Consider the following 23,622-nt stretch of genomic DNA (forward strand, 5'->3'; position numbering starts at 1 on the left):
CCGCACAAGGAAAGCTGTGGGGTTTTTGAATAAACTAAATACGCAGTACTTAAAACTTTTATCGGAAAATAAATATTTAGTGGTTTGGGCTTTGAAAAAGCTGAGTGTTTCCTCAGTCTGGGGTGTCATTGCCCCTGTTGAATGAATCCTGCTACAGCTCCAGGGAACAAAGCAGAGCACCTGAACCTGCGCGCACAAGGCAAGAGATGCTACCAGTGACTGCGCACTGGCATTGTGGCTGCTGCTCACATCCCTCGAGTAACTGGGAGCAATATCTATGGGTAGCAAAGACAGATGTTGGTGTGTGTTTGACTTTAATCCTCCCCTGCCTTTCCCGTGCCTGTAGGTTCCTTACTGAAAATGTATTTTGCCCCAGACTGCAGACTGAACTCCAAGAATTTGCTGGTTTTCACTTGCTGCACCTCAGAAGCCGGTGCTGTTAGTGAACCACAAAAACAGGCATCAACAATTCACCTCCTCCTTTCCAGAGCAGCCACAGATCATGTGCATTAGTTAAACCTGGCCACGGCAACACGTTCAGGCTGTTTAATAAGCAGCAGTCGCACACCCACCTACATCTCACCTCGCCATGTCCGTGGTAGACAAAATTCACAATATTTCAGAGACTCACAAACTGCTTTGGGTTGGAAGGGACATTGAAAACCACCTCGTTCCAAGCCGCTGCCACAGGCAGGGACACCTTCCATAGCCCAGGATGCTCAGAGCCACGTCCAGCCTGGCCTCGGGCACCCCCAGGGCCGTGCACCCCAGCTGCACTGGGCAGCCAGGACCTCGCCACCCGCCCGAGGAGGAATTTCTACCTTAGATCTCATGTAAACTCACCCTCTTTCAGTTTGAAGCCATCACCACTTGTCCTGTCACTCCATCCCCCGGCCACTGTTCGGGTTGGGCTGCACCGCTGGGTCACACTAAGTCATCCAGCTTCTCCAGGGCTGCACCGTTGGGTCACACACTAAGTCATCCAGCTTCTCCAGGGCTGCACTGTTGGGTCACACTAAGTCATCCAGCTTCTCCAGGACTTCAGGACTCAGGTCCCCAACGCGTTGGCCTCCGAGCCTGCGCTCGGTTGCCAGCAGATGGCAACCCCTTCCTGCGGTCCTGGGCAGCCGCCTGGCTCGGGCCTAGTGTTCAGAAAAGAGAGATCTGAATGATAAAAAACCCCTACAAATTCAGTATTTATATAATGAATTAAATTATATCTTATTTACATAGGAGGAATATTATTTTGTCCTGGATTTTTGGACACAAACATACAAAAGCCTACAAAAGGACAATAAGGAACAGGTTTTCCTTTCCTTTCCTTTCTCACCCACCCATACACACAGATACACTCTTAGCAAGGTTTTATTTCTTAAGCACTTGAGGACTGGTTCCTTCTCCATTCACTCACTGATGTATCATAGTCACAGACATGAGAAAATGATCTCAAATAATCACCACGTGAGACAAGATCCCAGACAAGTAATCTGCTTTTACTTTGCCAGGGAATGCAGATGGGTTTATATCACAAAATCATCATCCAAAATACAAAAGGCCAATGCTCATTTTTGCCAGGCCTTCCTTACACACAAACTCACCTCTTTAATTACTCCAGTTCAAGTTAATTGCTGCAAAATACTGAAATTCTTAGTTCAGTAAACGGCTTTTCTCAGAACCAGTTTATTCCTTTCTCGTTTCTACTCAGCTCAGATAAGCTCTGTCTAAACCTCCCGAAGGGCACGTTATCTTTTGTGACGGCTTAAGGGCTGTGAAATGATGCTCCAGGTAAGAGGGCGCACAGAAAGGCCCAAAGGCTGAGACAGACGGAAAAGATGACACTTGAAGATTTTGTATTGGGATAATCTCTACAAATAGCCATTTAATAATTTATCTTGAAGTTTAAAGCCAAATCCATGGAGAGATTGCATACAGGCTGTATTCAGTGTGGGGAAGATACAAACCCCTGGGGTATAATAATCCGTACGAAGTTCTATTATTGGCAGATAGCAAGAAGCTCATGAGCGCACCTCAGAACTATTCGTTCACTTTTACCTCAGCACCAACGCCTTTGCTGCTTGAGCGTGTGCTCTGACCCTGCCATCCGCTCTTCTGGCTGCAAAATCAAGCAGACTGACGTTAAAACGTTCCCTGTGTTAATTGAACACTTACAAACATCTGCAACTGCCAGCGATAGTTCAGAACACACTAAAAGCCCCAAAGAAGCACAAATTCACTTCTCCTCTCCAGAGAAAGTGATGCTGCTGATAACTGATTCAAGTATGTTCCGTGAATACTAATAATATCACCTGATATGTTATTCATGCAAAATGAGAATTCTAACCCCCCCTGCTTGTTTTCATATGAACATACACATGGGAAGAAAACAGAGAAAACACTTTCATTTCAAGATATTTTTGAGGTTTTCAGCCATTCCCTAAGTGGACGTTTTGGGGTTTTTTCCTGGTAGCTATTTCTGAACAAGCAACACAAAGTTCAAATGCTGTCAAACGCCAAAGGATGTTTTCTTCTACATGAATGCTAATTAACTTAGTATAGGTAATTACATTGACTTTAGGTTCTGTATGTATTATGTAAGATTCAAACCAAGGCAATATTCAGTGCCATGTGGTTTTTATCATTATCTTTCTGTGCTGATATATTAATATATTTTTCTTACTGGTGCCAAGTTCTTAATGTAACTATCTGTAATGTACCGATGATCTCCTCGATCGCTGTTCCTGCAGCTCCTTTGCCTTGAGCGACTGACTGACCCTCATGGCTCCAGGTCCTCCTGCATCTATTGCAGACCGGTGGCCACATCCCATAATATTGCATTGTACAGCAATCAGGAGGGTCGGAATAGTTGGCATGTCAATGCGGGATTTGGCAACGTGGCTTTATATACTTTTAAAATAAGCTCAGGTGAATTAAATATGATCCCGGAGAATTCCCATTAAACCAGCGTCCTTCACACGCGGATTAGTTTGATCTTTGGATCATGGCTTGGGTGACGTTCCGGGAGCGGGAGCTGTCACCAGCGGTGCCACCTCCTGTCCCCGCCAGGACAGCTCCAGCCCTTGGGAAAGGACCGTTCTGTCCCAAAGCCCACGTGCTGCAGATGCGACGGTCTGCTTGGGCACGGGAACACTCAGATCTTAGCCACATCATGTCGTGACCTCAAACGTGGCAATGCATATGGCAACAACAGCATAAAAAAAACCTATTTAAAGTAGAGCAAAATAGTCTTACAAGCCTATTCTTTGGCCTTTGCCCTGTGCCTGACAACTGCTGACATGCCAGCGACAGAGCGAGGGGGCTTTTGTGACACCGGCTCATCTCAAAGTGGCCGCACGTCGCCATGTGGAAACAATTCGCAATCCCGGTTTGGCCGGCCCGTGGCAGCAGGTGAGAAGCGCTTTGCTGGGACCCATCGTCATGAGGCCTCTTGATTGATGATGGGGCTAATGATGGACAGCGGGTCACGTTTCAGGCTGCTACACAAGGCTTGTTGGCATGCAGTATATTTTAGTTGATCTATTTTTATCTAACTTCTATTTATTGCTGCGAAATCCCTGAATTTTACTCCCCACTGCCGTACTGGCACCTTGCACCCCAGCCAGTCAGGGATACCGCTCCAAAAGTCTTAAGTTCTGTATATATAATATACATGTGCATAAACAAGTCACTAAGATCAGAGTTTCGCTCTCTTTATTCTATGCTCTGGACTCTAAAATTGCAGTGATGACAAGCAAGACACCTAAAAATATTGTCCCAGAAAATGTCAGGCTGGCCGTGGGGGCAGCCGGGGCCGCGTGGCTGGAGCGGGCGCAGCGCGGGCTGGACGGCCCAGCTCGGCACAGCCGTGTCCCCATCTGCCCCCGACATGTGAGTGACACCGCCAGCAGCTCCGCAGGGCTCCAAACACCCTGTCCCCCCTCCCAAAACGCTGCTGAAATGTCTGTGTAAGACAGCCCGGCCTCATTGCACAGAGGCTGTAAAGAAAACATTTCGGGAGCAGCAACCGAGGCTTATGTTGCACTGAGACTGCACAATAACGCCTGAGATCCCCTCTGAGCTGAACGGCAATTTTCCAGAGCGAACCCGAGCAACTGAGCCCTGGAACTGCCCTGGCAACATCCATAGATCCCTCCAGCCTCCCCAAAGTACTCAATATGCTTTAAAACGTCAATAAATTACCTTTCTCCTAAGAAAATAAAAAAGCTTGGACAATTGTCTCCAGGCGAGTAACTAGTACTGATAGAAGGAGCTATTTTTGGAGTTCTAGCTTAGCTTTCATGACCAGTGTAGGAAAGCCCAGGCTTTAAGCCACAACCATTTCTGTTCACTCCGGCAAATGATGTCTTTGCTCGTTCCTGGCTGGCCGAGCTCTCGCCCCGTCACCCCGGTACCTCCACCGAGCTCATGGCAACAGCTCTGCCACAGACACAGCCAACCCCGGGTAACCCTCTGTTGGCATCCCCACCAATTACAACTCCCAGACACAGGAGATCAACTGACCCCATCAAATAAACAGCCTCATCTTTAAATAAAACACTTTTTAAAATTTAGCATGAGATAATATTAACAAATTCCCAGTACTGCACTTATCCCTTATTTAAAAGGCTTAAGATATTATATCCCCTTCTCTTTGTATAAACCAATTCAAGTTATATAATGTATGTGGATTTGCTTTGACCCGATTCCAGATGGCAATAGATTATTAAGCCAAGCCTGTACAATTGTAATTTGGTGGAAAACCGGTCAGGATTTCATTACACATTGAAACTCAAACTGTTCTGAATATTTCAAATTAAAAAGGCAAGTAGAAAATAACCCTTGTGTTGAAACAATCCTATTGCATTACCTTGCTCATGAATTTATATTGGGCGCATATTTTATCAGTTCTTTTGTTACTTTTTAACATCCATACGTGCAGTTTGTCATGACAAACCGTGGGACAAAGCGGGGCTGGGACTCACGGACACGGGGGGAGCCCGGCAGCTCCTGCTCTTCCCGCCGAGTGGAAAAGCTCCAGTTCAAGTCACGCAGAAGGAGTTTCAGGTGCAAGAGACAGACCAAGAAGGGACGCGGGGCAGGATCTGGCACGCCGTGGTTGCGGGTTTGCAGGCGGATGTACGGCTCTCGGAGCTCATTAAGAACAGGAGAGATCCCCGCAGGAAAACAGGCTTCCTTCCAGCAACCCGAGGAACAGCGTCGCCTTTTCACACTCCATCAACATCTCCTTAGACCCAAAAGCAAGCAGAAAGCCAGACTGCTCATTTCCCTGCCAACTCAAGGCAGGGAACCCTCAAGAACCCCATTAAATCCATTTATTTCCAGTCTTATCCTTCTCTTCACAAATGATGTCAGTGCCACCTGTGAACTGTAGTAGTGGGCAGCTTGTTTGGACAGATTTATTTTGCCTTGTGCTATTACACTGCCCAGCTGCTTCCTGGCCTATGTTAATCCCCCTTTATTATTTTTCTAGTGTAACTAGTGCTGTTAACTGATTTGCTGTTAACAGATGATTCCAAGTTCATTGAAGGAGATATCAAAACTACAAGAGTCTCTTGACTCTCCACTGCCAATTTTAGCATGTATCAAAGGGTCTCTAAGAACATGTTAGTCATTGAAATCAATCAGAATATTGGCACTAATTTTTTCTCTTTTGGGAAAAATACCATCGTAAGAGCACAGGTGTGTGGGGCACAACGCAGCCGGCACGGGCAGCTCTCGCACGCCAGGCCCTGTGGACAAAATAGAGAATCTCGGTGCACACGGATAGAATCAGAAGGGTCATGTCCACAGGTCAAACTGCAAAGGAAAGAGAAACCCAGCTGGGCCACGTACAAAATGAAAGGCTTTTATACGACTGATTCAGACTCTCACACAAAGAGCATCTTAAATACACATGAGAGTGTGTAACAGCACAAGGAGATACACAGAACATAAGTAACTACTGTTTCTGAGCTCTCCCTTTCTGTACCATTTTATCTTTCTGTTACATACCGTTGTGTGTGTCGATTTCACAAACAGCGGCTGCTCCAGGAAAACAAAACAAAGCCAGATAATTTCCTTTTTCATTAAATCTCTTTCCCACCTTGCCTTCGGAATGATTTTCATAGCCTATTTTTGAATGATCCCTCTACGCATTTTCATTTCGATACATCCTGCACCTGGGACTGCTCCCTACAACGTTTGCAGAATTGCCTTTTTATGGAGAACAACAGGACCTTTTCTTTTCCAATAGACTGCAAGGCTGATCAGCTAATCTCAAAAAATAATGAATGCACCTAAAACCCAGAATGCTGTCAGTCCTGGTTCCAGCAGGCAGCGGGATGTCTGACAAAGTACCACATTGTCTCGTGTTATCTAATGAGGTAAGCGATGCCCAACGCCTTTTACCCTGTTCTATACCAGCTGACAGCATCACTGCAGCCCAGTTTCATGTCTTCTCCCCAAAAATGCAGCCGGTGAGCCCAGGGTGCTGGTGTTGGGGGCGCAGAGGCCGAGCTGCTCTGCGGCAGAAGGGCTGGAGGAGTGACGGCTAAGAACTGTGTGCCACGTACTTTGTGTGTTCCAGCTAACAGAGAAATGGCTTTGCACCAAGGATGCGTCTATATACCCCATACCATTCTTATTTTTTGGAGGGAAGAGCCTGCTAAACCTGCTTCCCGCAGTTTGGGCTGGACACCCAGCTCAAGACAGGAGAAGGGACTGTCCTGGGCAGGAGCGAAGCAGCAGCAGGACAGGCGAGAAAAGCCCTTCCACATGGTTTGTGTCTTCTCAGCAACGAGATGGGACCCTCAACCCCCACACCAAAGTTATGTCAGGCAGAAAAAAGTACAGAATACCCCACGGTATCAAAAGGGAGGTTTAGTAGTTTTACCAACATTACCTTAAACAGCGGAGCTGACTCGGGAAAACGCTGAAGCCGATGGCTGCTGACAGAGAGGGACGGGGCGGCAGCGCCTCGTGTCTTCCTCCGGCTGCAACGAACCGAACGCGTAGCTGTGCAATCAGGCTACTCCAGTGCGGTATCCCACCTCACTTTTGAGAGTATTGCCAGTCATTCCTTGGCTTCATAGAAAAGCAATTAAAATGCTTGTAGAGTAAACATGGCTCAAGCCTGTCTAAACAGTTCTCATTTTTTAACTTATGGCACAAGCACTACTGCTACAATGAATTAGTCATTTATTTATTCCTGACATTTATTACACCGTTATAAAATTCAGCAGAGAATTTCATAGAGAAAATAAAACAATTCTCCCATAGCTACTAAAACTCCATGTGTAACAATTTTCAGAACCAGATGATTATTGTGTGGGCTGAAATCTTACAGACCTGTGGCACTGCAGCGGTACCGATGATCACTTCCAGATAACCTTAAAAATCCTATTAAAATTAATCCATATTCACCCTATTCATATTTGTGTCTCCTGATACGTGAAAACTCACCGCACCACAAATTAAAGGATTTTCAGCTCGGCAAATGCATTTCCCGCAGCGTGTGTCTGGAGCATCTTCGCGTACATCGCCACGGCAATGCATCGATCCCTGCTCCCGACCAGCCCCGCAGGGCTGTCGCCATAAACAAGGTGTGGTAAAGAGTCCTTCTACGTGCAAGTCATACGTACACATTCTGGTGCTCTATGCGTCATCAAATCACCTTCTCAAAAACACTCTTACTCTACAAATCCAGTTAAACGTGCCTTGCTACATAAACATCTCCTGGCAAAGGGAAAGGTGCTGCTGCATTTCCAACCAAGCCCAGTCTGAGGCGGGAGCCAGTGGCTGGACTAATTAAACTCAGAACTAGGAGCAGGAATCCAACGGGCTCTGTGTATGGGAGGACAGATCCCCAGAGCCTGAGAGGACTCAGCAGCGGCCGCCTGGCCTGTTTCACAAACACCTGATTAAAAGTTTCAATTAGAAAATCCATCAAATGTTTTTCTCTGCTGCCATGTCCCAAGATTAAACACACTACAACCCCCTACAGCACGAGCTGAGGAAATAAATGATCCTCTCTGCTTCCGGGAATTGACGACTATAACAAAGTTGCTGATCATGTAGCAAAACTAGAGCAGGACCATACACAGTATGGCTGGCAAAATTCTTGAGATGCACAAAACCTTAACAAAGTCACGCTTCACTGCATTTATCCATCAAAGCTCTTGCCTTCAAATGGGGCTTGGCACACGGCAATCCTACCAAGACAGCAGTATTTAATTGTAGCAAGTTAGATGCTATGGACTTTTCTGTCCCTATCCAACAGTTCACAGATTCAAACAACACATCCCGGTTTTCTACCTCCTCAGCTGCGGGCACTTCCAGGTACAGCTCCTCCTGCCTTTGTTTGGAAAGTAAATGGGTGCCTGTCTGACAAAATACCTGCGGACTTTATTGACACATACCTTTGATATTCAGAGCAGCGGCTGTGGAAGAGGCGCTTCGGAGAGTCAGCCTTTGTTTTCAAATGCACGTTCATTCGCTTACATTCTGCTGAATTTTAGTCTAAAGAATAATATTCTGCATGTGCCACTCTGATTCTTTTTTCCAGTTTCCATAAAGTTAAAAGATTTGACAAGGGGCCAAAAGAGACAGAAATATTTGAGTTAGTTCCAACTGCACCTGGAGAGCTTCTGCTCTGCTTTATGGAGCTCCTGGTCTCCATAGTTACAAAAAAGTTGAAAAATAACGATCGAGCGTTACCTTAAATGCTCCCACGCAGAATAAGAACCCAGGAGTGCTCGGAAAGGCCCGGTGTGACAGCTCGCCGGAGCGTGACTCCGCTCTCGCATCCCGTGGCGCTGGACGCTCCGCACCTCGCTGTGCTCGGCTGGCGTGAGAACCAGACAGTTGCCGCTCTCCGAGGGGCGACGCGTGACACCAGCGCACAGACGCCTTGCCAAGCTCCGGTAAAGCTCTCCTGTCGAGACCAGACCCGGAGGCTGCGATCTGGTAACTACGCTGATCAAACAGAAGGTGAAATACTTGCCACAGAAAGCTGAAGCCGCCCTGCAGCTTGCTCCTATACCGACCAGAATTTGGTGTGTAACTTAATGAGATATGGGAGCGTTAGGAGAGCATTGAGACAATATATTGTCACAACGAAGAGGGCAGAACCTGTTCTTCGGCACTCTGAGCACCACTGTGCAATACGCAGCTCCTGCCTTCCGAGATCCAATTCCAGCCTGGGCAGTTGAGTCCCATTCCGAGGAAGCCGTAAAGGCTTTAATGGACTTACATATTGAGAAATCCTGCCTAGTTCAGTGTAACGTGATAAAAACATCAAGCATTATTGTTTTTAGATCTAAGTACCGACCTGCTGTACTCTTGTCCTGATAAAAACCCGTTGCTCTCAGCCTTGGAAGCTGAGGGAGCCCAGGGCTGCTGGCCTGACATGGAACGGACCCCTCGGCAAAGGATTTTCCATACGTGCAGCTCCTGAGCTACCGACCCACTCTGAATTACAGGGCAAAGCTTTGTCTGGCAGAAACCATAAGTCTTTCCAGAATGTACATCCATTCAGCGACTGCAGACCCTGGACTGAGCGCTGAGCTTGGCAGGATTTAATAGATCAAAGCCCAGAACTGCCATACTCAGGGTGCTGTTTCCCACAAGTCACACCAGCACTTTCTCCACAACTCACTTTAAAACAAATGAAAATAGATTTGATGCATATGACCAACAACTAAATTTTGGTTTAATTTATACTATTACAGAGCTCAAACAAAATATAGTTATTTGTTGTTTAAAGCTTTGTATTCAGAAGCAGAAGTCTGCTGTTGCTTGTATTTATTCATCCCGCTAAGCATCCAGCATCTCTATAAGTGCAACAGAAGGTGCTGCCAAAAGTATCAAAAAGATAGAAACCATTTCATCTGGCACTGGACCAAATCCTCTGCATGGTTCACCACAAAGACCTACAGCAGAGAAGGGCTCGTGTCCTACGCGCCTGATAACGGGTGAAGTTGAATCAGTGGCAGAAGAAACACACGCTTTCACATCTTTGGAGTAGAAAACAAAACAACAAAAAACAACTGCTTTTCAGCAAGGAAATGAAAGGGACAATTTAGTGGCCATGTGTGCCGAGGCCGTTCCCCGGGCCCCTGCTGTCCCGTCTAGCAGCACTCCTGCTGCAGAGCTGGCACAGACACCCAGCACAGGGCCAGAGCCAGAGGGGACTGCTGAGGGTTTGTCTGTCCAATTAAAACCATATGAATGAGAAAATCTTGGTTTATCTCACGAAAGAACATATTGGCTTCAGGGAAATCCAGAAAGATGGATTCTCTCACACTGCTGTGGGTGGGGAAGGATCCCCCTGCAACGAAGGGCTCGTGGCTTCCGTGTCCCCTCAACTGAGCCTGGGCTAAAGCAGCGCAGCAGTTCAGCGCTCAGTCACCTGGCTTTGCCTGCACGGCCCAGACCTTGTCTGTGTCCTCCTTACCCCTTGAAGGATGCTGGCAGCCTTATCCCAAATTGCTCCCAGATTTGGGGTTTCATTCCAATAGCAGATGCCCTGTGTTTGCTCAACCTTTCTAGCTGAGGAGAACATCTCTGGGGAGCAGCAGAGACTTCCTGCTGGCGTCACATCCTCATCTAGAAAGTCAACGTGCCAACAGGTTCGGTGTGCTTCACCAACACCCTCAAACACCGTGCGCTTTGTGTGTGCACAGAGAGCCAGCACCACCACTACCAGCTCTAGAAAGCTAACGAGTACCCAATTAAAAGCAGCCACCTTAGGCACCTTGTGCCTGCGGCCAGAGCGTGAAGCCTCCTCCAGTGGGCAACACGCACGCATGTGGCTGAACCTTTGCCCGCTGACTGCTCAGATCAAACCAGAACATCCTAACCGTTATTTCCCAGGATTAGGAAGGCAGCTGATTAATGTGAAATCCTCGTTTGATGCAAACACTATGCATAACGAGCTTCTCACTCAAGCTATGGGGAGAAAGTGGGAGTGCAGGTCAATATATTAATAGCTGCTCTTGATTTAAATGAATTCAAAACAGTACACGTGCCCTCACCCTTAAGAAGACTAGGCATATATTTTAAATATCAAACATCCAAGTCCCAAGACAAAATACACACAAGGGTATTAATTACCATCTTCCTTACTCAGCATCACAGTTATTTGAAGATCAGATATGGAAAAGCACAAAAACCCTCAAATGTGCTTTAAATCAAACTTCCATCCTCAGTGTTACCCTCTCACACATCTTGAAACGCTGGGTAAGCAGTAAAGAAACCGGGGAAACTCCATCAACTTCAGTAGTTACACCCTGGATCCGCATGGGCATAAAGAAACCAAGTTTAGCCCTTGATTGCATTCCCTTGTTCAACTGAACTCTGTCTTGCAAGAGGATTCACCTGCATGCAACTAAGTTTTCATTTTACTGAAGAAAACATTGGTAATGCTGAAAATAAAAAGGTCAAATTAACATGAATTTCAGATACACTGCAACTCTCTATTCCATTTTCTCAGCAGTGTTAATTTTCAGCAGAACTGCTCCACTGAATTTAAAAGTGCCACTTTAGACTAATACATCTCTAACCGAAATAAGATTTTGCCTATAAATGTTTAAGATGTGAAGCACTAAATTAAAAGAAAGAATCCACTTTAAAATGCCTGTAAGACAAATGAGCGCTTGAAAACTAAGCACGAATTAATCATCTGCTTCAAGACATCTGTTGCCCTTGAAAATGTGCTTCCTTAAGACTATTATTCCTTACAACAGGATCACAGAAATACTGTCTGAGTTTACTGACAAACCGAAGTCTATATCCGGATGTACTTAAGCTACCCATCCAACTAATGCATGAACCAGGAACAACCGAGCTTCAGAGAAGCGACTCACACAAAGGCGCTGGAGCAGCGCTGATTCAGGGCTTTATCTCCAGCACCGGTCACAACAGGGAAACAACACCAAGTCCTGTGTGATGCTGCGTGAAGGTTTTGTCCGAGCTGGGGGGGTTTGGTCCCCCGGCATCGCCCTGCACGCCGAGCGGCGTCACCGGCACATGGCGGCTGCTGCTGCTGCTGCTGCTGCTGCTGCGCTCGCCGCGCTGCCCCACAGCCGTGGGCTGTCAGACACCAGAGCTCCCGCTCCAATGCTGTTTTGTACCTGGCCACGCTCCCTGCACACTGGGATTAGATCTTTCTGCTTTGAATATGAAGGAACTGTTTCCATGTCATTATAACGCCTGACATGGAAGTTCATGGTGCTTTTAAACACACCCACCAGGAAAAACTGATCTTTATTTGCAAGTGCTCAGCAAATAAACTTGTAAAAATTTAGCTCAGAATCTCAAACTCTCAGGGCGTTTTGACCATTCCTTACCCGTATCTCCGCTGTACACGCGTACGGGAAGCAGCGAAGGCAGGGGCCCAGGCGCCGCAGCTGCACTGCGGAACAGGCTGGATCTGGACCCCAGAAACACCATGAGGACCAGAGCAGTGATGGAGTCCGGTCACACGGGAAGACAAGTCCCCGCTGCAGAGGGTTTCCATCCCAAAGAAACCAACTGTTCCTTAAGCAAAGGGTTAATAAAGCCACTGCAATAGCTACAGCTGCCCTCCCTCCCCACACGACCCCTTCTTATACCTACAAATACACACTTGTATCTTGCGTATTAATATCTTGTATCTTATAAGTACAAATACACACTTGTAGCTCTGACATGAAGGTATTTGCAAACAGAGAATCACGAGCAAGCGATGAGGTGATTCTGCTGTGAGCTGTACCTGGAGTGCTCATCTCCCACCTGCTCCCCAGCTAGCCCAGGTACTAAATGCACTTACTAATGAACACACTTCAACTCCCACGGCTTTTTACAATAACAAAAAAACAAAGCCGTGCTCAACCAGGCCAGCACAGGCACTGCCCGTTTTCATTTATCGCTGTCTCAATCAACAGGGGCCTCTATAAGATAATCTCTGATAGAAATTCAATTTATTTCTCCTCCTGCCTGTCTAAGCAGATCTGTAATGAGCGTAATCACTGCCGCACTGGCTCATCTGTGTGGACTGAGGGTCCTGAACATTGTTCTCCCTGTTGCAAATAGGAACAGCATTAAAATCTTATCAAAACAAATCCAAATGAGCACAAGTCCAAGAATAAAACCTGCCCAGCATGCTTCTGGGGGAAATTCTGGCTTTCACAGTCATTATAAAGGACACAATCTGGTAGGAATCATGTTCTCTCTGTGCTTTTGCAGCCAGTTGTGATGCCGACAGTTCTTCAATGGTGCTGGAAATGCGACGACCTCCACAGGACACCTCCAGGAATGAATAACATAAGGGGAGACTTCAGGGGTCTGATCCATGTAGGGTGTCCAAGAGAAGGCTGTGACTTCATGTTTATGAGAAGTAAACTTGTGTGGGAAGAGCCCTTTCAACTGAGCAGAAAAACTAAACATCATTTCATGCTGGAAAGCGACAACAGACAAACATCAACCAGAAATATTTGGTTTTAAGCCATTAGAATAATCAGCATTGGAATAAACTGAAGTTTACAACAGATTCTGCTTCAAAAAAGCCTTCACTAGAGAGATTTACAAAAAGCTGCAGCCTTGCTCATACCCAGTTTAATTAATTTTGGGAAAGGAGTGCAAGATGAATGGCCTTATGAATGTCTGAATGACAGATTACTGGTCTGTTCTATCTGTATATCTAAAAACCCTGGCTCTGTACAACGCTTCTTGTCATCTACATACCAGATGCTCAGAGAGCTTTAAAGACAGAGATGAGGTCAGTACGTGCTTAGAATTCTTGATACAGCACCTCTTCATTCTATTATCCACTACACAAGGCTACTGATTCTTAGCTCTCCAAAACGGTCCCATTCCGACTGTTATTTAGCATCACTGTATAAAGCATATATGCTCTGACACTGCAATCATTTCTGCAGCCCAAACTCACCATCACAAGGCAAACTGCTTTCTGTGATTCCTGGAGTATCGCCACGTTAGCCCACGGTTACGTCACATCGCGCCAGCTCTGGACTCCATACCACCTTGTCCCCAGGCGCGGGACGAGCGGCAGCTTCCAGAAGGGCCAAGGCCGTCTTTACGACAGGAATCCTTCATGCCCAGGATCAGAATTCCACAGAACAAGTGGGTGGGGTATTTAGCCAATATCTAGCGAGGCACACGTGTCCCCAGCACAGCTGCCCTGCTCAGAGCTTTCAGCTCTCCCACAGATGTGCCTGGCCCAGCACTCAGCAATGAGACCCCGCCTGCACTGACTGGTACTGATGTTACACACCAGTCACTGTTCTCATCGCCATCACGATGTACTTTTGTGTATCTCCCATCCCATGAAAGACAAGGAAGCTCGCTCAGTTTAACTGAAAACTGAAGATGTAATAGAAATCTTGAACAGATATAAAATCCATTGGCAGTGAAAATATAACCTGGTACAGAATGCAGTACATCTCCTTTAAAAATGACGGGTTTACACCAATGACTCCTTTAGAGATGATGTCTGCCCAGCTCCTATTCACCTTCCCCTCCCACACAGCATACACCAAACTAAGTACTAGCTTAGAGTTTAGTAGATAAACGATGTCTTTCCATTCTATCTTTTGTCCTTGCCCTACATTTCTGCTATTTCTAAGTTCCAGATTCAGAAGCAATATGGATAGGTTTAAGCAAAGGACAGATTGTTGTTTATACAAACACTCATCTGGAAAAGAAACAGAAATTTAGCCTGAGGTTTCAAGCATCTTTGACATCTGCTTATACAACAGTTCCTAATTCTGTGAAGACCTCAACCATCTATGTAACAGTAAGCGCAGGAACGGCCCCCACGGTGCTGGGGACTGGACACACGTTGTGACCTGGCCCAGAGAACCAGCACTGTGCTGGGAACAACTCTTCACCTGCCTGTTCTGCGAGAGAAGCACGGACTCCTCTGGACCACAAGTTCTTCCTTCCAGAGCCTGAACGCTCCATTTCTAGTAAATCAAGAGAGAGATGGTCAAATGGTTGTGTTGTAAAGATACCCGGTACAGTTGTTTTAATACAAAACACTAAATATAATTTAAATGTGTTATATTGAAGCATTTCCAGTCCTCAAAATATTTTCTCATATCACCAGGCTTCTCTGAGCAGAGGTGGCTGGTAAGCCCAGTATCTTCACGCTCCGGTACTCACCATTGGTGATTTCATGAATTCTTCATGTACTGAAGACATCTGTTTAGGGACCAAATCCATTTCTGAATACAACCATTCAGAATTCAAGTTCTGCAGACTAACAGGGTCTCTCTGACAATACCACCTTTGCAAACAGACATAAGCTTTCTTATCAGTTTTCCACGCCCAGGCCCACTGCAGAACTGAGAGGAATGGCAGTTGGCAGCAGTACTCACCCGCACCAGATCACAACGAGACCTTTGAACATCTGGAATACTCTCACTCAAGTTTTTCAAGGCTCGGAGTGTTCCAGCACTGAGAGGTGAGAAGGTTTTGGTACATACCAGCACTACACCACCAGAAAGAAACGAACAGAACTGGAATCTCAGGGAGACACACACAGACACAAACTAAACCCCACATACACCAAAACCACGGAGCCAGCTCTTCCTTTGGCTCGAGTCTACGCTGTAGAAATCCTGCCCCACTTCACTGTCCAAATTTCACTTTCACACAAAGAATTGCCCCCATCTGAATTAACTTATAAAATTAAGAAGAAAGTATAAGAGATTAAATCCTAAGAGACCACTGTAATAATCTATTCTGACCTCATGAACACAACATACAATTTTTCTAAATTAATTCCAAGTAAAGCTAGGAGAAAACCTTCAAATCAATAGCAGTGTTTTCACCTCCTGCGACAGAGCTCGCATCACTTGCCTCATTCCAAGGCACTGTTAATAACAGTTATTTCTAAAGGACATGTAGGTCTTACTAACACAAATAAAAGTATCTGGACGCAGTGTGTGAACATCTGTGGCACACAGAACCAAACGGGAATACACAGCCAGTTACACATCATAACCATGGCTTCCTATCCAGGAAACAGAGCTCAGCTGCACGTTTCCAGCTAAGAACCAGGTCAAACGACAGATTTCTCCCTTTCTGAAGCCTTGTTGCAAGCTCATGGCGAGACAGATGTCTGCCAGCACTAACTACTGGTAGTTTAAGCACAACTGTCTTTGCTACAGTTGCAGTAAACGTAGCCAAGTGCTTAAAAATCTATTTTAATGATGTTTTCAAGAATAATAATACTCTGCATTACAAAAGAAAGAGGTAAAAGGTACATCTTTTACATATAAGAAAAAACATACAGCAAAGGCAAAGAATATCTGGAGACCAAAATAAAGCTATGTTGTTCCCTACGGGGAGGCGTCAGCTGTCTGAGATCACTCACTCGATTCACTTTTAGCATTCATAGAAAAAGAAGAAGGTGGACAGTCAAAATAGCTACTCTAGCACGTCAGCTTGAAATATTCCACTGACCGTCGACGATTTACCAATAGAATTACAAATATACAGAAAACAGATCTGCTACTGGACTGAAGCTACACACGCAACCACTAGCAAAAATACATAACAAAATACACAGAAATTCAGTGTTTTCCATTCATAAATGCAGAATTACTCCCACATTCCACTCTGTCCTGAAATGAGCATTCACACCAAAAGGGAAGACGACTGTCCTTGTACTTCACAGAGCGGGCAGAAGACGAAGCTACACGGCACTCACGAATTTGGACTAACCCTAATTCTACAAGCTCTTTGCTGTAGAACCATAGTTCATACAGGGAAACATGTAAAATTAACAATTAAGTAGCAGCTGGAGTGAAAACAGTGATGCTAACGAAGGGCTGTGCTCCGAGACTGCTGCTTGTTGGGCAGCCCGATCCCAAGGAATTGCCCGGAACAGAAAGCACGACGCTCAGTAGAATTTGCACAAAAAGCCAAAAGTGACCACTAAAAATGATTTTCCAAACAGCAGAACAAGATATCAGGAAAACAGAATATTTTTGCGTTCCTTGCAATGTTCGGCTTGCGAGCACAGACGTGCTCGACTTAAAAACAACACGCGTTACAAACACAAAATGCTACAAATGCTCACTGCATGCAAATAGTCCCCCGACTACTTCAGTTGGTCTTTTCTAAATCAAAGTAATAGATCCATAAGGGAGAAGCATGGCTTCTATTTACATAAGCTTTGACAGAAAAGGGCACATTAAATCATGATTGAATCACTAGCATGAAATTGCATTTCTAAATAATTTAAACCCTCTGAACAGTATTTCTCTCTAAAAATCCTTCATTTCCACAGAAGAGTTTGTAAACATTGAAGATGTACATTTGTACAATCTACAGTCTCAGCAGGAAATAAATTTCAGGCTTATCATCACTATTGGGTTCCAGCTGCAGAACAGAATCGTCTGTACACAACCGGTCGCCGCAGCCGTAGTGCAAAGCGGCACACGCGCCCTCCGGCATCCCCCGGCCCTCCGCGGGCGCCCCGGCGAAGCCGTTCAGGTACCTGGCGATGTAGGAGCCCGTGGAATGCCTGTTGACGACGTGGGGAGATGCTGAAGGCTTGTTGCGGAGGACAACCCCCGCCACGCTGCTCGTGTTGGGAGCTCGGTGCTTGCTGGCGGCCTCCTGCCTCTCCTTGGCACGGCTGGCTATGTTGCGCACCCTGCTCTGGCTTCGGGAGGACAGCTTTCTGACCAGCGCCCTCGGGCAGTCCTCCTCCGCCTGCCGGGAGCAGCGCGCGTGCCCGCTGTCCTCCTGCTCCAGGGACACCAGCTTCCTCAGCTGTTCCGTCAGAGCATCTGTAGAATGTGGTCTCATATTCTTCATGGCAGCAAGTTTCTTGTCTCTCATGCCCGATGAGATAAAGCTCCTACTTATGTATTGATACTTACTTTCAAAATTGCAGGAAATATCCTCTGATGTCAAGTCACCCAGACTCTTGGATTTGCAAGGGCTGGTCTGTTTGATGGCTGAAGGCGATGGGAAAGCCAAAGTGGTTTTGAGAATGGGTGAGTGGATGTTGAGCTGTGACCTCTGGGAGGTACACATGACATTTTTCTGCTTATCTGAAGGATGATGACACAAGAAGCCAACATTTTCACCTATGGGAAAAGGCAGCTGGCCGGCCGCAGTGCTGAGGTTGCCCGGGCAGCCCAGGGCAGCGGCACAGAGCTCGACGCCCGCGCTGTGCCCACAGGTCCTCTCCCCACCGAGCCCAGCGTCCTGCTTGCGCCTCAGTTTCAGCGGGGAAGCCAGCTGGCTCATGTCCTCCCTTTTGTACTCACACACAGTCACCAAGAGCTCTCGAGAGTCCCCATCTAGTTCTACAAGACTGCTGCTTTCCGAGTTGTCACCAGTGGGGGGGTCAACAAGTGTCTCCTCAAAAATGAGGCTATTGGAAGCAAAAGAACTGGTGGACTCAGGGGCTTCCCAGCCTGTTCCACGTTTTCTTTTGGGATCTGCATTTAGCAAAGAGAGAGTTGAAGGACAATGACAGCTAGGCAAGTTATTTTCTCTATTGTTTAACTTGTTGTTGCAAACTAATTCACTGTGGGTCTTGCATTCTGGAGTTGGTGTCAGCGTGGCCTCATGGATAATTGTGTACGCAGAATACTCGGCAGTCTCAGGGCTGGAGATCATGGTGGTGTCTGGAGTTGAGAATAAAGGGGATCTGATGGGTTTTGGGGTGGTGAAGTCGTGCTTACAGGGACTGCTGAGACCTGCAGGGAGCACGTGTGGGTGTGCAGCCGTCACACCGCAGGCCTGGCCGTGGAGGCTCGAGACTGCCGTGAGATTAGTTTGGTCACCTGTGACATCAACCTGCCCGATCAGGGCTGAGACAGTGCTGTCCATCTCACTCTCGTTCGCTAAAGAAACCTCATCTATAAGGCGAGAAATGTCACTGTCTTGCATGGTTAAAGTGGAGTGCAAATCAGGAACATCAGAGGAAACAGTAGAAGAAACATCTGTCAAAGCAAGAGCTGCTGCAGTGCTTTTCTTGATGGTGTCATTTTCGGGATTTCCCTTGTCTACTTTTTGAGAAAGGGAAGTCCCCGTAAGAGTTATTTTCTCCTCCTTAGACCCTTTTGTGTCACCTTCCTTTTTATTGTGTGCACAGTTGTTGTCATTTGTTTTTTCTGTAGAAATGTCAAAATGGGAGCCCTGCATCAGCGGGAGAGTTTCACCAGAAAGATTCTTTTCCTGATGGCCTGGGAGGTGGTTTGTTTCAGCTACACCATGTGCAAACACTAAAAGTGCAGGTGGCTCCTGCAGAGGTGGGACTACAGAGTCAACTGTAGGCTCCTTCTGGTCATTCTTCTTAAATTGAGATGCCAAATTTGATGTATTTGCTGTTTTCTCAGAACGTGTAAAACCAGATTCTTTCGAGTTTGTTTCCTTCTCATTTGTATTGTCATCACTGTTGGCTGAATTAAATAAGAAACATATTAGTTGCGTACAATATTGTGTTCTGTCTATTAACAACTATTTTGTCCTTAGACAGACAAATGGAGAACGCAAAATTAGGTACAGTTGTGACAGAACTCAATTATGGGGTTGTGCAGGTTTAATACAAATTATCTGTGTGATATGAATAAATGGAAAAACACAACTGCAGGCACTTCATCGAAACCTCCTTGGAATGTCTATTACATCAAGCACGTGATGTAATATCGGTTGCAAATAATGTTAATGAGGTACCGTATCATAGCTTGCACATGGTATTACCTTCAGCTGTGTTCCTATTCAGATTTGTACTACAAAGAAGCATGGCAATAAAGACAGAACAAAACAGCTCTGTTAAAAAAACATAATATTTTGAAACAAGATGCATGCTTAAAAGAGCTGAGTAAAAAACATCAAGCAGATGGATTCCAGACTGTATTTTACATGTCATTAGTGTAAAATGATACAATGTAAGGATTTAAATGTTGATCTTCTACAAGCGTATTGCATTCATGAGAGCAAGACTTTGAATTCCTTGAAAAATATGCATTAGGTATTTCCTGCTCAATTAAGTAAGAAGTAGGCTTGGCATGATATACGCTGTTTCTAACATTCACTAGAAATCAGATGTCCTAGGAAGAAGCGAGAGAGGCTCTGAGCATTCACTAATAGTGACTGGCCTCCCCGGTACAGTAGGAGCTGTTTTTAACAAATATGGGATTTAAGGCAGATCTCCAAAATCTGAAAAGTTCCCCAAGCTTTCCACTGTTCCTACATAAGGATGGAAGAGATGTCTATTTCTTGGATTTGTAGATTTTTAAAGAAGAGGGGAGAAAACGGACAGCACGATGCCTGCTTGGTGTAATTCCCATTGAGGCAGCAGAGCTGTGTTCAGCCACGGTATTTAAAACAGAAGGGTCTCTGGCCAGCCAGCCTGTTCCAGTCTTCACGGCGTCCTGTAGTGACTAACGCTTCATCTGACTAGTACCACCCCGACGCTGAAGTCACCTCCTAGTCAAAAACATTGGGGCTGAATTTACTCTCCGGTAACACCCAAGCCTGTTCCTGTTGCATTGTACCTTTTCTCACCATGATCCAAGTGCTTCCAAAAATTAAAGGGCCTGGGTTGCTTTTCTGTGTCCACCAGCAGGCCACGGCTGGCCCTGCGGCACAGGGAAGGGAGCAGGTCCCTCGGGGACAGAAGAGGGCTCTGTCTGGAATTTCACCTGCGTCATGTCTCACTTCTCTATAGCCAAGGTGGCCAGTCCTCCTCCACAGGGGGCACAGCACAAGCCTTACAGACTCAGATGGGCAGGGCCTAGTCCTCTCATAGTGACACGGGGCAGGATTCATTCTCTGGGACAGCTCTTTAGGTCATCTCACCAGGGCCTGTGTTTTCTGCTTACATTTTGCTATAAGTGAGTAGCTGTGGCCTCCAAAAAGTGTGGAACTATCTTATAAAAGAATGTTGTGTCTTTGTGTGTAGCGTCTTTGGGAAGAAACATCTGAGAAATGATTACGTCTGTTGTGAAGAATGGCTGAGCTGTATCATCTTCACAGGCTTATCTGGAGGATGTTTCAATGTAAAACACAGAATTTCAGAGTCAACTTCCTTTATAGGATTATCCTTTTCCTGCCTACAGTTTCATCTCCAGGTGGTAGAAAAAGAATTGGTTTGATTTTACTTGCTGTTTCTCCCGAGTAACTTGTTTTACAAGGTAACGTGCAGGTTATCTGTCCTCCCAAACAAACCACAGCCCCCAGATCAGTACAGACACCCTGGAGAAGGGACGAGCTCAGGGTGGGGACGGTAGGTCTAATGAATTACAGCCAGTGTATTCAAAGCTTCCCAGACTTATTCAAATATTCCAGTAAATCAAATATTAGGCAGGCCAAACACACTAACCTTGCTGTAGTCATGGGAATAACCGGATTAGAAAACCAGGACTATTATTGCTGAATACACTTTGAAAAAACTGTTTTAAGAATTAAGTTGTATTGTGTACCCATAATACAAGATCAAGATTTTATCTTAACATATGCTCTCCATATAAATTAATCAAATTAAGTAACCCAGGTTAAGAGGAGAATACCAAGATGTTGGATACAAAGTCTGACCTACTTTTACCCCTCTTACATCTGTTTGAAAGTCTGCTTTAGCCTTTCTGCACATGACTTCCAAAACCACACGCTGCATGCTGTTCTTCTTCCTTCAAATGGGGAAAGGAAACCCACCGTGCCAGCAGCTCTGTTTCCATAAGCAAAGGGACAGTAGCAAACCACAAATTGATGAAGCGGAATTGAATGCTGGTTCTTAAATTACAAAATTTGACGAGTGCCCTTTTACTTCCAGAAGTTGTTGTAATTCGTTTGGCTAGTCTGGAGAGCAGACTGCTTTCCAGAGTGTCACTTATCAAAGAGTTTAAGGAGCTGTTAAAATACTGCACTCTTAAGCACATGTAGTTTTTGTCCAATAGCTCTTACTGGAGTCAAATAGAATCACTGGCACAGAGATTGCAGAAATACACCTGTTAATAGACTATTTCAACTTACTACATCAAAAGTAATTTTGGAAGCAACTTACCAGATGTGTTTTCTTTTCCTTTGGCATCGTGGGCAGTTTCATCTTCTGGGCATGGCAGTCCCACAAGAAGGTATTTGTCCACGGGCATAGAAGCAGGACGTGCTTGCAAAGTCCGGCTTGTACGCCTTACAACTCCTCCTTTGTCTTTCAAGTCTACTGGTTCAGATGCACTGTCTTTAATTTCAGTAGCTTCCAGAAAACCCATTTTACTTTTCTTTCTACCTTTTGCTGGTGCACTGGCTGTGCGCCGGAGAATTCGATCACCAATAGATCGCTTCCGTACGTAGTGTCCGCTGGTTTCAGCAGAATTGTGCTTAGAGCTCTTGTTAAACAACCCTCTGAGTCCTATCAGCTGCTTATTCTGAAAAGAGAAAGAATAATGGCAGTTTTGAGTGAGTTCAGACCATTATACAATGAGTTCAATGAAAAGAGCTGCTTTCAAAGGATTTATGAATGATGAGGACAAAGTTAAAAAGGCAGCAAAGCAAAAATTCACACCAAGCAGTTCACATGTACTCTGGCCAAGGAGCTAACAGCATAGGTCTCCATGAATTCATGCATGTCTCTGTTTCTCTTCATTAGGATGGCAGCCTGCCACAATTACAAGAGGAGTTTGCTCGAAGTCTCCTCAGCAGAGGTGACAGACCGCTCAGCAGTGCGCTGCAGCGACAGGCTACACGTTCACTTGGAGCGTTACGCACGGGCCTCATCAAAGCAAAATTCAAACGCTTCCGAGTCCAAATGAAGAATGAGGTAAGTTTGGTAGTTGCAGATCATGCGATTAGGAACCATTTGAAAAGCCTATGCCCAGCAAGTCCAAAACGCATGCTAATGAAGTCTACCTTTGTGGCTCCTAGAAAGTGCAATATTGTGTAACTGGGATTGAGGATTAAAGGGCTCCACTGAAAGGCAAAAAAAATGCAAATACATTTGGCTAATGTTTTCAAGACTGCGACACAAGCATATAAGGTAAACAGTACATCAGCTGTATCACCCCTCTACAGCAAATCATTTAAAACTGTTTATTAGTCTAATGTCAGCGTTTCTCAGTCTTGTCCAGATACCCTCACTTATAAGGATGCAAGAGCGCATTCAGCCTTTGTTTATACATTAGAAACAGAACATAGCCCATCATTAGATGAATAAACTACTGACGCAGAGATGAAGTCTCAATAGGTCTCCCCCTACATCTTTTGTCTTCCCTACGACGCGACTCTCTACTGTTTTTCTGGAGTATATTTCTTCTCTGAAGAGCACAAGCCACGAGCAGCAGCCGAACAGGCTGCCCCACAGACTGTCACCCAGACCACGTGTAACCTCATCTAGGTGTTGTACCCTCTTCTGGGTGTTCCTGCTCTAGCAGCGGATTGGACTACATGATCTTTCAAGGTCCCTTCCAAACCCTAACATTCTGTGATTCTGTGATCTCACAACACACCCAGAGGTGTACGGATTGGGGTATACATTGCAGATGCATTCACAGCTTTTTACTACTGCTTTTCTTTTTACCAGTGTAAATTTAGGAGTAACACAGTCTACCTCGAGCACTAAAAGCTTCTCTTTGGGCACAGAACATGCGCGGGTGGGTACAGTCA

The 23,622-nt window shown here is 45.7% G+C and overlaps 1 protein-coding gene across 14 annotated transcripts in view; it reads right to left on the reverse strand.

The window, feature by feature from the left end:
• Nucleotides 1-1,002: 1,002 nt before the first annotated feature.
• Nucleotides 1,003-23,622, reverse strand: part of PLCH1 (phospholipase C eta 1) — an 87,722-nt gene continuing 65,102 nt past the window's right edge. For 8 of the 14 annotated variants that reach the window (XM_065073363.1, XM_065073368.1, XM_065073367.1 and 5 more), the window contains exons 22-23: nt 22,028-22,388; nt 16,190-19,424 (exon numbers count right to left, since the gene is read on the reverse strand). In XM_065073363.1, the coding sequence (XP_064929435.1) occupies nt 17,332-19,424; nt 22,028-22,388 (2,454 nt within the window). In that variant the 3' untranslated portion in view covers nt 16,190-17,331. Of the gene's footprint in view, nt 1,143-16,189; nt 19,425-22,027; nt 22,389-22,869; nt 22,930-23,622 lie in introns of those variants that run through there. The other 6 variants (XM_065073359.1, XM_065073360.1, XM_065073358.1 and 3 more) reach the window with 2 other exon arrangements.

This window comes from Columba livia, chromosome 9 (genome assembly GCF_036013475.1).
Source record: "Columba livia isolate bColLiv1 breed racing homer chromosome 9, bColLiv1.pat.W.v2, whole genome shotgun sequence".
Lineage (NCBI taxonomy): Eukaryota > Metazoa > Chordata > Aves > Columbiformes > Columbidae > Columba > Columba livia.